Consider the following 14,825-nt stretch of genomic DNA (forward strand, 5'->3'; position numbering starts at 1 on the left):
GCCCCCTGGAGGCAGGGGTCCACAGGAGCCCGCCCCCTGGGGCCCGAAAGACCTTGCTGAATAGGTGTGGACTGCAAACAACAAGAACCAGATAATTTCATAAATAAAGTCCCTTTACTGATGAACTGAAACATCACAGCAGGACTCGAGAGTTAGTTAACTCAAAGAGCAATTTGTTTTCACATCTAGCGAAGTCAGAACTCTGCTGCGGCCCCTGTAAGCTCAGCTGATGTATTAGTTGAGATTTGTGGCTCCCTACACAGCGGCCTGCAACATCTGAGAGGCTCCATGATCCTGACCCCATATGGGTTTACTGCAGAGTATTTGAGCTAATTTCATAGGTCGACTAGTCTGTCCTTCAAGCCTGGTGCACAGCACAGGGCAAACTCCTCTGCGCCAATAGTCTGTGCCAACAGGGGCCGGAAGAGGTAGCCTTTGGCAGCTCATGTGAAAGCTGGCATTTTTTCTTCAGATGGTCCTGAAATTAATCTCATTGTTGTTTCTGAATGAATATTTTGATCAGCATATCCAGAGATCTGCTGAATATGTTTAAACCCCATACTCAGAATGAGATGCTTTTCATCTCCAAATAAAAGCATGATCTATGGAGTCTTGCAAAAGCATTCAGACCATGCCTACGGTGTCCCATTTTGTGAAATTCACAAAATGAAGTACACACATTTATTTATACTTAATACTGTATTCAAAATAAACCTGAATGCTCAAACCAAAGACTTCTAAAGGTTAGATACACCACAGTAAACAACAGCAAAAACTAAAGAGAAAAAAGCACCATTGGCTACAAGTCTTTCTGGGTAAGCATCAACTTGACACACCGGCTTAGTGCAATTTTTGCCTCTTGCTGTTTGGAGATTTGTCACTTATAAAAATCAGTTTTCAGCTTTCAAGTCTTTCCACAGATTCTCAAGACTCAAGTCAGGACTTTGACTTGGCCACTCTAGGACACCTGCCTTTCTCATTCTCAAACAACTCCAGTGTAGCTCTGGCCTTGCGCTTGGGTGATTGTCCCTCTAGAAGGCGAATTTTTGTCCCAGTTTTAGGTCTCAAATCAGTTTTTTCCTCTAAGCTTCCAAGCTACTGCTGATGAGAAGGAGAATTCTGTAAAAACATACTTGACAGTAGGGATGGGGCTGACTGAGTGGTGGACACTGATGGGCTGGTGTCAGATGTAACACTTTGCAAAAGCGTTTACACAACATTTCAACTTTATCTTATATGACCATAAAACCAGTTCCATACAGCCCCCCCTTGATGGAGTGACCTGGATATCGCTGACCCCTGGACATTCTGTCTCCTCTCGGTCACTGAATTCTGTAGCTCTTGATGTCCTCACTGATGTCCCCATGGTGGCATCGCTAAGCAGTTCCCTCCTTGCCCAGCTGCTCAGTTTAGTTGGACAGCCTGGCTTAGGCAGTGTTTGGGTGCCTTCCACTTCTGAATTATCAACCTCACCTGGCTCAAAGACATGCTGAGGATCTGTGACATGTTTTATACTCTTCTCCAGCTCTGTGCCTTTGTACAGCTTAATCCTTGAGCTGTTTTGAAAACTCCTTGGTCTCTATAGTTGAATCTGTTTGAAAATCACTAACTAAGGAACTTTACAGAGACTGGTTCACCTTATTTCAGAATAAATATAACTATTAATGTACACAGATGTCAGTTGATCCATTTCTTTTTTTGTTTTATGCCTTGAATGCGTGGAGCCGGTTGTGTTATACAACACATTATTTACTGTACAGATTCAAAGCGTCAGGATTGTAAAGCAACAAGACACAATTCTAATTAATTCTATGATGCATTAATTAATACAAATAATAAAGAAATCTAAATACATACACAAACTACAATTACACTATCCTAAAGATGAATATTAAAATGCACTGTAGAACAGTTGGTTTTTGTTCTTCATACAGCAAGTGTAATTATCTTTCCTGATCCCCTGAGACCTCTCTGCTCAGAGCACTCCTCAAGCTGTGCTTGTCTTTGTGAAGTCAGTGCTGCACACAGAGGATTTGCAAGCTCAGTCAGTTTACCCAACGATTGCTTAAATTTTAATATCCTGTCATCCAACGCACTGAAAAAATACTGCGGCTAAGTATGGTTCTAATACTCCTGCATTATTAGTGTGAACATTATTTTCCAGTGCCCTTTGGGGTGATTATAACGATTCTCCTGTTTGTGTATTTAGAAACCTGCAGCAGCCTCTCCGCACAGTTTCTGTCAAGAGAGTGACATATTTGGATCAGCAGCAGTTTGGATTTGATGAGGTATCTTTATGAACACACTGGGAATAAAAGACTAAAAATAAAAAAATACAGGCAAGCTCCAATTCTGAGAGAACAGTCTAATCTGTGTCTCGAGTTCAGAGAAGGGCTGACGAAGAGAAACGGATCCAGAACGTCTCTCCCAGCGCGGGCAGACGAGCCAGGAGACAGAACTGCGGCGAGGGTACGAGCTCAAGGTGTCAAGACTGCGAAGCCACAGAAGTGTGCAAGGGTACAGTTCATATACGTGACCTACTCTCATCAACAGGAATTACTGATGTTAGAACACGGATTCTATATAAATATGGTGACTGTGGTGCACAGACCTCAACAGCAGCAGCTGTGTCAAGGCCAACAGGACGGCGCCGGCGGCTGGAATCCCCTACAGGAGGCGCTGTGAGAATTATCCATGGGAATCTGGTGGGGAGGGAGTCCGAAATCCCTACAAAAAAACTCCGCCGCTCAAGATCGGCAACAGTGGGTTGACCGCTACCAGGAGCCCTTGAAGCAGAAGGAATTTTAAACACTGCACGGTCGCACATCGGTGTCGGCAAGACCCATCCCACGGGATTGGAATGGAGAACCGACAACCGCCGACACACCCCACAGGGAAAAACTAGCGTGGGAGGACGAGCCGGGCCGGTCCGAGGCCCGCTGCTCAGAGGACCGGATGGGCAGGTGCTCCTCGCTCAGCTGGCGCCTGCGAGTGCAGCTCTACCACAACCCCGCGGGTGCCGGGCGCCAGGTCTGCCGGCGGGAAGCAGGCCTGAAGGTGCCCACTGAAGGCCAGGCCGTCACGTTTGTGCTTTCCTGGAAACCGACTCCTCTGTCTCAGAGACCTTGAAGCCTTTTAAGTACTTTTCTGTATGAATTGATTGCTCCACCCCCACATTTCGTTCGGGGACTTGAAGGTGCCTTGAATCACTAGCAGAGGTCAGTGGATGTACACGTGTAAAATAAATGTAAGGAGGATGTGGCAGCATTTACACAGTGTCGTTGAACCGCTCGCTTTCACACAATTCCACAATTACTGCACTGCTGCAAATAACTATGACAACCACGCAAGAGGACTGCAAATAGCGGTTTGCTGTAAATGTGAGGAAATTCAGGTGGGGAGCTGCGTCAGCATGCGTAGGCTGCAAAGGAACAAGTAATAGGTTTATTCCAGGCTGAAAAGAGAAGAATGAAAACAACGTTTCGTTGCGAAACGTTGCGTTTTCTTTCTTCTCTTGTCAATGTGAAAAAATGTCTGCAGCTATAGAAACAACAGTAGAAAAGCCAGTCTGTTTTCTGAGCATCTGAGCCACGTGCAGTAAATACTTTCTAAACTAAGCCAGCACACCGTTGTTATGCTCAACGGTTCACTGCATTATCACCGCTAAACCTGCAGTCTTTGTGTTCCAGCAACGTACACTCATTATTACTACATCAAAACGTCCCCGCGACAACCCGATCATAAATCTGTTAACCAAATGAACTGTCGCAGACACCAGTACCTCGAAAATGGGTTCATTCAGAGAGTGACTCAGTTGCATTCTGTAAAAAAATACTAAAGACTAGGAAACACAGAAAAAATGTTTTCGGAGTTAGACCGGTCAGGCGTGCTATTAACAGACAGACGGGGGGCTGTACTCACGGACTGCTCACTCCGCCTCGGAACTGCACGTAGGGGACGAGCTGCAGGAGCAGCCGGACGCTGTCCTGCCAGTCCTTCTCGTTCTTGAACTCGCAGTGCTGCAGCTCGCACTCATCATAGGAGAACTGGTAGAACACATTGGAGTCCTCAAACACGACGTGCTGGTCGACTGCCAGGGACAAGCAAAGGACCAGGTGAGGTTTTGTTGTTTTTTTATGGCAGCGATTCGGTTGAGGAAATCAATCACCGTTCTGATTAAAAAGGCTACAAGAACAAAGATTAAAAAAAGACTGTAGAAAAGCAAAGGGACGATGGCAAATCTGAACGCCCCTGCGCACTCACTCAACTACTGTAGCTGCCACTTCATCCGGACACACGCTGAATTCTGCATCCTTTCCGACAGGAGCGCAGATTGCTCTGGCTCCGAGGACAGACCCTGCTGCTCCTGCTGGGCTGGGCCTCCTCCCTGGCAGCAGATACGTGGGCACCAGGTGGGCGGCAGAGGCTGTGGAGCTGCACACCCACACCCACCCACCTCACAGCAGCCTTTCAACCCAACCAGGAGCAGGCATCGCAGAGCAGCGCAGCATCCGCCAGTTATACAACGAGGAAATAACTCAGGAGGACTGAAAATTTCCCTCCTTCCTCCCCCCCCCCCCCCCGTACGCCTTCACCAATGTGACAGAGGTCAACGGAGATAAAAATGCAAATGAAAAAAATAAAACTGTGAACAGACTTGAGCTGTGGGGTTTTAATAAGGACTGGCTCCAAATGCAAAGCAATCACCACCTGTGATTCTCTCCCCAGACAGCACATTTTTAGACCCACTGTGCTTCCTTTATATTACTGTCCCCGTAGGGCCAGTGGCTGCCACTCCCTTCTTTGTGTAGAGTCCGATCTGCCTGCGCCCTTGCTCCTGGCTTGAGAGCAGAGCTGTGGACCTGCAGGCACGTACCTGACAGCAGAATGCCCAGCTCCAGCAGGACCTGCCACACCCTGGCCGCCACCGCCCGGCACTGCACGAACAAGCACTGCTCCAGTAGCCACTGCACCAGCTCCAGCCCCACATAGCTCCTCCTGGAGAGACAGAAGAGTCCGGCTCAGGTACGAATCCCACCCCACCCCCTCCATCCCCACAGAGCTCCTCCTGGAGAGACAGAAGAGTCCGGCTCAGGTACGAATCCCACCCCGCCCCCTCCAGCCCCACAGAGCTCCTCCTGGAGAGACAGAAGAGTCCGGCTCAGGTACGAATCCCACCCCGCCCCCTCCAGCCCCACAGAGCTCCTCCTGGAGAGACAGGAGAGTCCGGCTCAGGTACGAATCCCACCCCGCCCCCTCCAGCCCCACAGAGCTCCTCCTGGAGAGACAGAAGAGTCCGGCTCAGGTACGAATCCCACCCCGCCCCCTCCAGCCCCACACAGCTCCTCCTGGAGAGACAGAAGAGTCCGGCTCAGGTACGAATCCCACCCCACCCCCTCCACCCCCACAGAGCTCCTCCTGGAGAGACAGAAGAGTCCGGCTCAGGTACGAATCCCACACCACCCCCTCCAGCCCCACACAGCTCCTCCTGGAGAGACAGAAGAGTCCGGCTCAGGTACGAATCCCACACCACCCCCTCCAGCCCCACACAGCTCCTCCTGGAGAGACAGAAGAGTCCGGCACAGGTACGAATCCCACCCCGCCCCCTCCAGCCCCACAGAGCTCCTCCTGGAGAGACAGAAGAGTCCGGCACAGGTACGAATCCCACCCCACCCCCTCCAGCCCCACACAGCTCCTCCTGGAGAGACAGGAGAGTCCGGCTCAGGTACGAATCCCACCCCACCCCCTCCAGCCCCACACAGCTCCTCCTGGAGAGACAGAAGAGTCCGGCTCAGGCACGAATCCCACCCCACCCCCTCCAGCCCCACACAGCTCCTCCTGGAGAGACAGAAGAGTCCGGCTCAGGTACGAATCCCAACCCTCCCCACCCCAGGACAACGCCTTCCCACCTGCACCAAGCATTTCCCACTGTGTGCTCTTAATGGAAGGCCTTGAGCCATGAACACAGCACTGTTCCTGTGCAACTGACAGCTCACTGTAATGTGGCACGGAATGGTGTTCACCAATTCAGAACATCATCCCAAGGAGTGGAACCCTAACCAGCTGAGTAGAACATAGCTCAGTACGATACAGGGAACTCCTTCTACCCGCACTAAGGAAGTGAAACGAAATTATACAGAATGCAAATGCCAGGGCTTGATGAGAAACAGCATCCCATATACTGATGTTCTGTTATTTAATTATTTAATTAGTAATTAATTAAGACTGAGGCTATAGCAGATAGGTAAGAACAGTTACAGTCACAACAGCAATTATATAACTGCAGCGTATGCAGTTACAAAATTTAGCTACAGGTCGGCTACATAGCTCATTCTCATTACTCTACATGCGTGTTCTGTGCATTAATTTTCTTTATCACTGGATTAAGCACATCAAATGCCCTGCTGTATAAATAGGTTTCCAGGTCATCCCTGTCAAAGAGATTTTAACAGGTTAAATAAAGTATTAAATCAACAGATGCTCATACCTGGGACTTTGTGAACATCTTAATTACTTAAAGCTGTCATTGCATTAAAATAAATGTGATTGAGGAAGGTTCGTGTTAAATTACCATAATGTATGAAATTACCTTATTCAGCCAACATGCCCGGCTGGGTTACATGAAAAGACTTAGGTGTGGATTTAATTCAAACTGCAGCCACCCCACTAAACACAATTGCATGACTAGCCTGGGGCTGCAGGGTGGGTTTCCACCTGACAGAAACAAGACAGCACCGGCACAACAGAAGTCACCACCATGAGCCTGGTTTGTAAATACTGTAGCAGCTGGCAGGTGGGTGAAAATTTTGGATGTAATCCTGCCTTCAGGCTATTAATAGAAGGATTCTTCTCCACACAACAGGCCCAGAAGAATATAAAGACTAAAACACTGAGACTTGAATAGTGAGGCAGTTAACGAACTCATGAGAATGAGGTGCGGGTGTCCTGCTCTTGCAGAAGAGAGATCCTCACCCCATTTCCACAGTGACCTTCAGCACCTGCCCCGCAGTCAAGAACCTCAGCACCTCTACCCCTGCCACGGACTCACACCGATGTTTTTTTCTCTTCTCACACTGCTTGTCTGACTTTTCTGCTTAAGGTGTATGTTATTTAACTTCTTGTTGCTGCTGCGGCTGCTGTTCTGTGTTTATGTTTCCTTAATGTCTTCGTATCGGAGCACACATGCAAATGAGCGTTTCAATAAATAAACTGAACTGAACCGAACCTCACACAGCCTCGCTGCACCCATCGAGACACAGCATTTTATTTCAGCAGGACTTGTCATTATTTTCTTATGAGACACAAAGGCAGGACAGCCAGGGCAACAGGCACAGGAAAGAGGTCTCTTCTGCTAAGAGTTTCCGCAGTGCTGCCACACTCTGCAAGGCGTTACCTTATAATCCTCGCCAGGTGAATCCTGTCTCTCGCAGGGTACAGGCTGTGAGACAGGAACGCGTTTCTCAGGGCTCTTCCAGCACAGGGGAAACTCTCTGCGCAGACCTGAAGGAAACAGAACCGCAGGATCAGCCTTTAGATCGGGCCTTCTGCTTACGGCACCGACAAGAAGAAGTAATAACATGCCATACACTTCTCCAGCAACCAATCCGGGTACGTACCGTACTGTACAGCACAGGTATGACATCATCCTCAAACCAAGCAATTTAACTGAAGATCCTGTATGTACAGTACAGTATCTAGAGATGGAACAAAAACCTGCACCATTCAGAAGCCAATAACCACAGAAACATGCATATTCTTCCACAAATGTAAATACAAAGCCCTTTTTATTCAATATTAACCACCAACAATCTGAAAATGATTGTATCAGTAGACAACAAAATGAAATTTCAAAATCCATCTGCAAGAGTACAGCATCCCACTTAAAAACCGCTTCATAGTAACTATACAGTATATGAAAGACGTGTGACATATCTGCTTACATAAGTGACCCTACATCAATGCCACACTCTCACTGATGGGATGCTGGATCCATTTTAAAAAGGCATTTGGAAGCAAACCAGTAGCTACTCAGTCTATTTCATTTTAATGTGAAAGCGTGCCGGTCTGTTTTTTTAGTGAAGTAAATTTTTAGAAATGCAGATGGTTCACGGGCATGGAAATGCATATTAGGATTACATGCAAGTCAGCAGAGAGTCGCAACATGGTATTTCCACTCATGTTTCTTCATCTGTGACCCTGAAGTTCTTCTCCCAGGTACAGCTTCCACCACAGAAAGGGTGGAGTGTAGCAAATGTCCTTCCAGTTGTTTGGTACGGTATGTACAGTACTTGTATCCTCTCTGAACATTTTAAACCAGTTTCCAGAGGGGCAGTTTTCCCTCTTCATCTACAGGAATTAGTTCATTTCAACAGAAACCCTCTCCTGACAGGACACTTCTCTAGGAGTTAACACAGCTCCTAGCTGTGCCAAAAGAAGGCATGTTGAAGAGAAAAGAACTTCTGTTTATAGTTTGGAAATGAAATAAAACATATTTCCATATCACAAGCTTTACCTTCTGTTTTGAAATCTCGGTGCTCTGCCCAGGAATGGCGTCAGGTGCTGATTGCTGAGGGAGACAAAAGGAAACAGTGAACTCAACACCGTAAGAACAGATCTAACGCGTCTCTCCCGCGCCTCAGCTCCTGAGCTCACTCGATCAGCAGCGCATCTCTGCCACTGCTTCCCAATGCTTTCACAGTCAGCGGTCGGTTTGCACGACGTAGGTGAAAGGTCAGCGATCACAGGTATATTACGACACGAGAAAACTGCGGAGGGGCTCTAAAAACAAGTCCTTGTGCTGCAGTTACTCCTTCTCATGAATAAATGTTTCTACAGTAAGCACTTGACATAAGGACGGTATTACATCATACTAGTGTCAGCAATTTACTGTTTATATCCCCGTATTGGAAATGCATGTCTGCATCAAGCCTGTCACGGGTCACTACACTATTGAGCTCATTGACATGAAACCGGTTTACCTGACAACGTTCATAGAAGGATCGTCAGGTCAAGTATGTTCTGGAAAGACGGAAAACCACACAAATGTCATCTCTTTCATTAGAATGTCTCATATTTAGAATGTCATATATCCAATGCAAGAGGAGCCAGAAAATAAGAATTAAGCACTACTGAAAATTACAGGCTTTTTTTATTTAAAGTACGTGTATTCTTCACTGTTCTGTATTTTACACATTTATGAGGCAAATCCTGCATTTCATGTTTTAACCTACTTTAGTCCCCTTCTTTCCAGTGTCTGCCAGCATAACGTTTCGCATTACAATGTAACAGTTTGGGAAGGAGGAGTCATGAAAAACCAGTAGATAAGCATTGACATTTCTGTAGACATGCAACGCAGCATTTCTCATTTGGAGGAAGGGGACAGAATGTAATAATGGCACAATGCCTTCGAACAAGGCAGCCTATGGCTTGCACGAGCAGTGAATAGATCATGCTCATGAACCAAAGGCCTTGAGCTAACGTTACCATCACCATTCCAACACAGCACAGCACTGACTGCGGATGCAGAGGGGGTGGACACAGGGCACATCTGTTAGATACAGCGCCTCTCTGCACTCCTGCGTCGTTCAGGCTTCTAGTGCTACAAGACCGCTGTACACCCTGCAGGAGCTGAAGAAGTGTCTCCGTTTCACATGTGGCATTGCTGAAGCTCCATCAGCTCAAGAGAGGGCGCGCTGTGTCCGAGAGCAACACAGGCAGAAAAAACAATCCTTACAGAGATTCAGGGAAGTCAGTCTCCAAACCCCTCACTCTCAATTCTCTCCAACCCTCGCTGTAAGTGTCCCTGGTGGCAACATGCTTTCTAACATGCCTGTCTTCACAGTTTCTACTCAAAATCATGCTGCCGCATATAATCAAATGTGAGGAGCACATTTATAACTTAACCAACCAGCTTGCTAAGAGACAGGAGGGTCATCAGTGTGGCTCACCATGGAGTACCTGCGTGAACACACATCCCAGAGATATAAAAAGCATGAACCAGCAGCAATGACAGGGATCTGGAGACATACCAAGTATCATCCTGTGATATTTTACTCTTAATATAGTGCACAAGTTTTTTATTCTTATCATGATTTTAATGATTTAATTATTTGCACAAAGCATTCAATTTCATGATCACCAAAATCTGCCTACCAGTGCAAGTGTTAATGTACAGTGCTTGCTTTATGTACAGTGAACGAGTTCTGCCATAGAAACAATTATGACAGGCTGGTCATATTTTAATTGACAGAAAACACTGATATTGAGGTTCCATCAGCAGGAAACTTCAAGCACCATCTGTAGAAGGTCTTTGGTTCACTTAACAACTACAAAACAGGCTAGATGGATCGAATGGCTTCCTCTTGTGTTATCTGACAGGCCAAGACAAGCTAATGCAGAAAAGTCTCAGGAGTCTTATAGTTAGATTTTCTTCAGCAAGGGATTTTCAATATGTATCTGCACACGTCAGGCTTTCTTTTCTGTTGGCAACCCTTTCCAGGGACACATCTGGCAGTGGAGCGATGCAGAAGAGCACATCTGCACAGGAGGTGCGAGCACCTTGCAGAGCGGAGTGCTGGGACACGAGCTACAGCTCCATCGACTTTCAACTTCAAAGAACAAATGCTCCCTGCCGATTGGCTGAGAGCAGGTCGTTATCTGCCAGAAAGGGATTATCTTAAGCTTAAAATGTTCTGCTCTGCACCGTTCTGTCTGCTCTCGTTTGATTTTTTAATGATAAATCTGTCACACAAATAAAGGAGTCAAGCAAGCGGAATTCCACTTCAGAAACATCTTAAAAATGCAAGACGCCATTCAAATAAGAATAAAGACCGCACGCCATCAAATTAGGAAAAAAATCATTCTCGTACAACATCATGCTTGCAATGTAGGTGGGAAGATGGCAAAAAAAAATTCAGCAGTAAGTAAGCAAAGAAAATATCAAAACATAAGCCAATGTCTGCCGTTTAGAAATGAATAGTATCTGTATGAATATAAAGTGATCAATTAAGTCATTAAATGGCTGGGTGTTTGTTCCAGACTCCCTCTGCCCTTTTGTGTAACGACGCGTCTCTGTTCTTAGTCGTAGATGCACTTCCACTGGTTTTCTGTGGCTCATTCTGAAGAGACCTGCTGTGTCGACCTTGTCGATGCCTTTGAAAACTCTGAACACTTGTACGAGGTCCCTTTGCAGTCTGCTCCGTTCACAACTGAACTCTTTCAGCGCCTTCAGCCTGTCCGAGGAGGAGACCCCTGGGAGCCCCAGAATGTAGCCGATTGCTCTCCTCTGGACTAATCCCAGAGCAGCAGTGTCTTTTCCATACAGTTGTGTCCAAAACTGCACATAATGTTCCCAATGAGGCTATACTAGTGAGTTCTGCATTTGCTTACATTAAACATCTTCTGCCAGGTTTTGCCTACTCTAGAATTTCATTTACGGCTTCTAAAAACATTAAGCAACACAACAGTTAATACACAGACCTTTTTTGGATATCACCGTGTGACTAACGACCAGAGACAAGCATATTACCCAAATATACATATTTGCATACTATTATCACATTTAGGGAGCACAAACTCAAAAAGGGTCATTTAGACAATGTTCACAGTGCCTAGGCGTGCTGTCGTCCTTTCGCACAGGTGTTTCTCAGTGACTGATGTGTCTGTCAGCAGAGAGCTGCAGGCTCTGCGGGCTCAGCTTCTCTCCAGTCCCGAGAGGGGCTCTGTGCAGAGCCATGTGCAGTTCATGTGTGTGCATGCTGGAGTGCCCCACTTGTGTCATTTATTCATGATCACGCCCAGAGAGACAGAACACAGGCCCAATGCAGTGCAAACAGTGACTCAGAACACAGCAGAGGAGCTTGCAAGTGCAAGGCCTGGCTGAATTCTCCCATTCACTACGCAGAAAGAAACAAACACACTGAAGAGAACCGAAAACACTGATGTTTATTTAATGGGAGGGACTCAGACACAGCAATCCAGCCCTTACCTAAATGCTTAAAAACCATGACAAGCTATTCATACACACCAGCTCTGCTACATGATTTTATCTTCCACTACAACCTTTATAAATATTAGCTGAACCTTTACACTGGGCCACTCTGTCTGAGTAGCTTTGAAGACTGTGTTGTTTTGTTCTCCGAGCACTGCAGTGACTTACTAGAATTCTTCTCTAGGCAAAGATAAATGTCTCAACATCTGTCTTTGCCAGTACTCTGTTCATTAGTCATCATTAATGGGTTCAGTGGTTACGAACCTCTTTCTAATCTGTGGGAAAACGATTGAAAGAAAATGTATTACGATGTTTTTTAACAGTGTTGTGTCATTTCTATCTCCAGCCACTTACTGTACTTCATTTCACTCTGCAGGACCAATGCAGAAGATAAGAACACTCCTGACAAGAGTGAGGATTGGCGCCACACGGGCCTCAGTCAGGCGGCTGCTCTTTGCAAGGTGTACTCAACTAAAACTTGGGGACGTTGGCTGTTTCAGGTGACTGTCGGTGGTTTGGAGGCTTGCAGCCTAAAGGCTGGAGTACAATATCGCTCCCCTGCATGGAGCCTGAATTCACAAAAACTGCTCTCCAGCTGCCAACGGCTAAGGAAAGCAGTTTTCAGCTCTGTCTCTTACATACACTTATTTACACTTGTCGGACATTTTTCCGTTTCCTTTTCAGATCGCCAAAGGAAAACATATCTTTAATGCTTATCAGTATTTTCTTTAAACCTGTCCGCTACACTCTGGGAACGAAAGGACAGTAAAACCCATCCAGGCAGGAATTTAAATTCTGATTTCCCACGTCTTGTACACTTACTGGCACCAGAACAAATGGAAACTGAGAAACGAATTTAAATGTGATATGATAATGGGAAAGACATTACTTGGTTATTTGGTAAGCCTGGCATGTGTACTTGATAATTAAAACATTTGAAAATTTCCCTTCGAGCTCTCTGCTTGCAAGCTCTCACACGTGATGATTTGACTCATTTAAGAACACTCACATCCCATTATCAACCTCTGCACAGATTCCGAGTTAAATGAAGAACAATACAAGCCCACAGCATGATCATTTGCTTGTCTTGATGCGATGCGAGTTCACAATCTTACGTGACACAGGCAGCCTGATGTGATTCCTACACAACCGAATTTCTCGACTGAACAGTACACTTTGTAAAGACAGTACTTTTATCTACGTATTTTTATAAAGAGCACTGAAGAAGATAAAATACTTCATATAAAACATTGTAACATGAGCTAACTATCAGGTAAGCACGCACAGAAGCAGAACTGAAATAATGTAATCCATTTAACGCTACTTGACAACGTGTTTTCACGCAACATCATAAGACGGACAATTTCTTAGAAGCTCTCGTGGTAACCATCTGTACCAGTCCCCATCACAATTTCAACAATCTTTACAGAACTCTGTACCTCTAAACGCAACAGACATCGACAGCAGCTTTATGTTGTTCATACAGAACCACGGCTCATTTGCTATTCAAAGCAGGAAAATTTGACTGTTCTGAAAATACACCTGCATGCCCTCTTTAATTAAAAAAAAGGCACAAGCGTCTTAAAAAAACAGACTGAATTTGAACCAGTGCCATGCGACATTTATATTTCTATTCCATAAACTGTATTTCTACCTTTCCACCATTGGACAGGCAACACTTGCAGTGGGGTATTTTTCTGAACGCTGTGCTGACATTTTATTTACCTATACGCTGGGCTCTTCAAATATTTTAACAACAACGTTTTCCGAACCGTCTTCATTCAAAGAGACCCCCAGCACGACCTCGCCTGCGGCCAAGCCGTGCCAAGTTGGTCCACTCTGAACTGGGGTTCAGCCCGAATCCTTCCTCGCGGTGCCGTTGCCTTAGATACCGCGGCTGCTAATGTCAGCAACGAGAACGAACCCCCAGTCCGCGATTGCAAAGGCGCTTCGGGGGGGGGGATAGACACAGACGAAATATTCTCTTATAATCATAACAGGCTCCCGACTCGAGTGCAATCGCATTCCCGGTATCCCGAAATTAAAATGAGGAAGGAGCCTGGCGTTACTTACTGCCTCGGCACTTTTCTTCCTCAAATGCAATCCGTGCTTCAGCAGCGCAGGCAGGTCCCTGATCTTCTGCTTCAGCTGCACTTGCTCCCTGGCGCTCCGGCTCCAGCGCCAGGTGGCCAGCAGCCCCTCGTCCGCGGCGCAGGGCCGGTCTTCGGCGTCGCCCATGCTGTACCCCCCCCCCAGCGCGCGGACAGCCAGCCGCTCGCCGCCGCGCTTATCCCCGCGAGCTCCTCGCCGGCGGAGGGCAGGCTGCTCGCGACCCAGTTCCTGCAGCACGCGCCGACGCTCCACCCAGCGCCTCGCCGAGCATGTTGGACTGAGCGCTCCTGCGTGCGTCCACCCAGCCCGGGGGATGAGCTCATCCACAGGTGCAGGAAATATCGCCGTGCATCACTTCCACCTTCTCCTCGGGAGATCTCCCCCGCCCCCCTTCCCTGCTTTCGGTCCTCAGAGCAGAAGAGGCAAACAAAAAGCCATATAGCTCCGTTTGAAAAGCGGGGATGGCTGCTATAAGCCTCTCCAAATGATTTTTTTTAATGCTTATGCATACATAAAAGGAAGGATGTCAGTTCTGGAAAGACCAAACTTAACCATCCTGGAGGAGTGGGAACGTCCCTGGACTCAGGGCTCAATTCCCCGGGTGTCCTGGTTGCTGTGGTGCCCAGGAGCGAGGCGCTCGGCTCGCGTCGTTCTGCTGAAGTCCTTGGTTACATGGCTAAATAAAAGCGTGCCCGTCCTGTCCGACGTGTGGCCATGTATGTGA

General features: G+C 46.9%; 1 protein-coding gene across 1 annotated transcript in view; it reads right to left on the reverse strand.

Moving 5' to 3' along the window:
* The window catches only part of rapgef5a (Rap guanine nucleotide exchange factor (GEF) 5a), a 73,900-nt gene extending 59,456 nt beyond the window's left edge, over positions 1–14,444 (reverse strand). The window contains exons 1-5 of the mRNA XM_088928912.1: positions 14,063–14,444; positions 8,513–8,566; positions 7,394–7,500; positions 4,877–4,998; positions 3,922–4,090 (exon numbers count right to left, since the gene is read on the reverse strand). Coding sequence (XP_088785038.1) covers positions 3,922–4,090; positions 4,877–4,998; positions 7,394–7,500; positions 8,513–8,566; positions 14,063–14,227 — 617 coding nt within the window. The 5' untranslated portion in view covers positions 14,228–14,444. The remainder of the gene's footprint in view (positions 1–3,921; positions 4,091–4,876; positions 4,999–7,393; positions 7,501–8,512; positions 8,567–14,062) is intronic.
* Between the last annotated feature and the right edge of the window lie 381 nt (positions 14,445–14,825).

The sequence above is a fragment of the Atractosteus spatula genome, chromosome 12, assembly GCF_055471065.1.
Source record: "Atractosteus spatula isolate fAtrSpa1 chromosome 12, fAtrSpa1.hap1, whole genome shotgun sequence".
NCBI lineage: Eukaryota > Metazoa > Chordata > Actinopteri > Semionotiformes > Lepisosteidae > Atractosteus > Atractosteus spatula.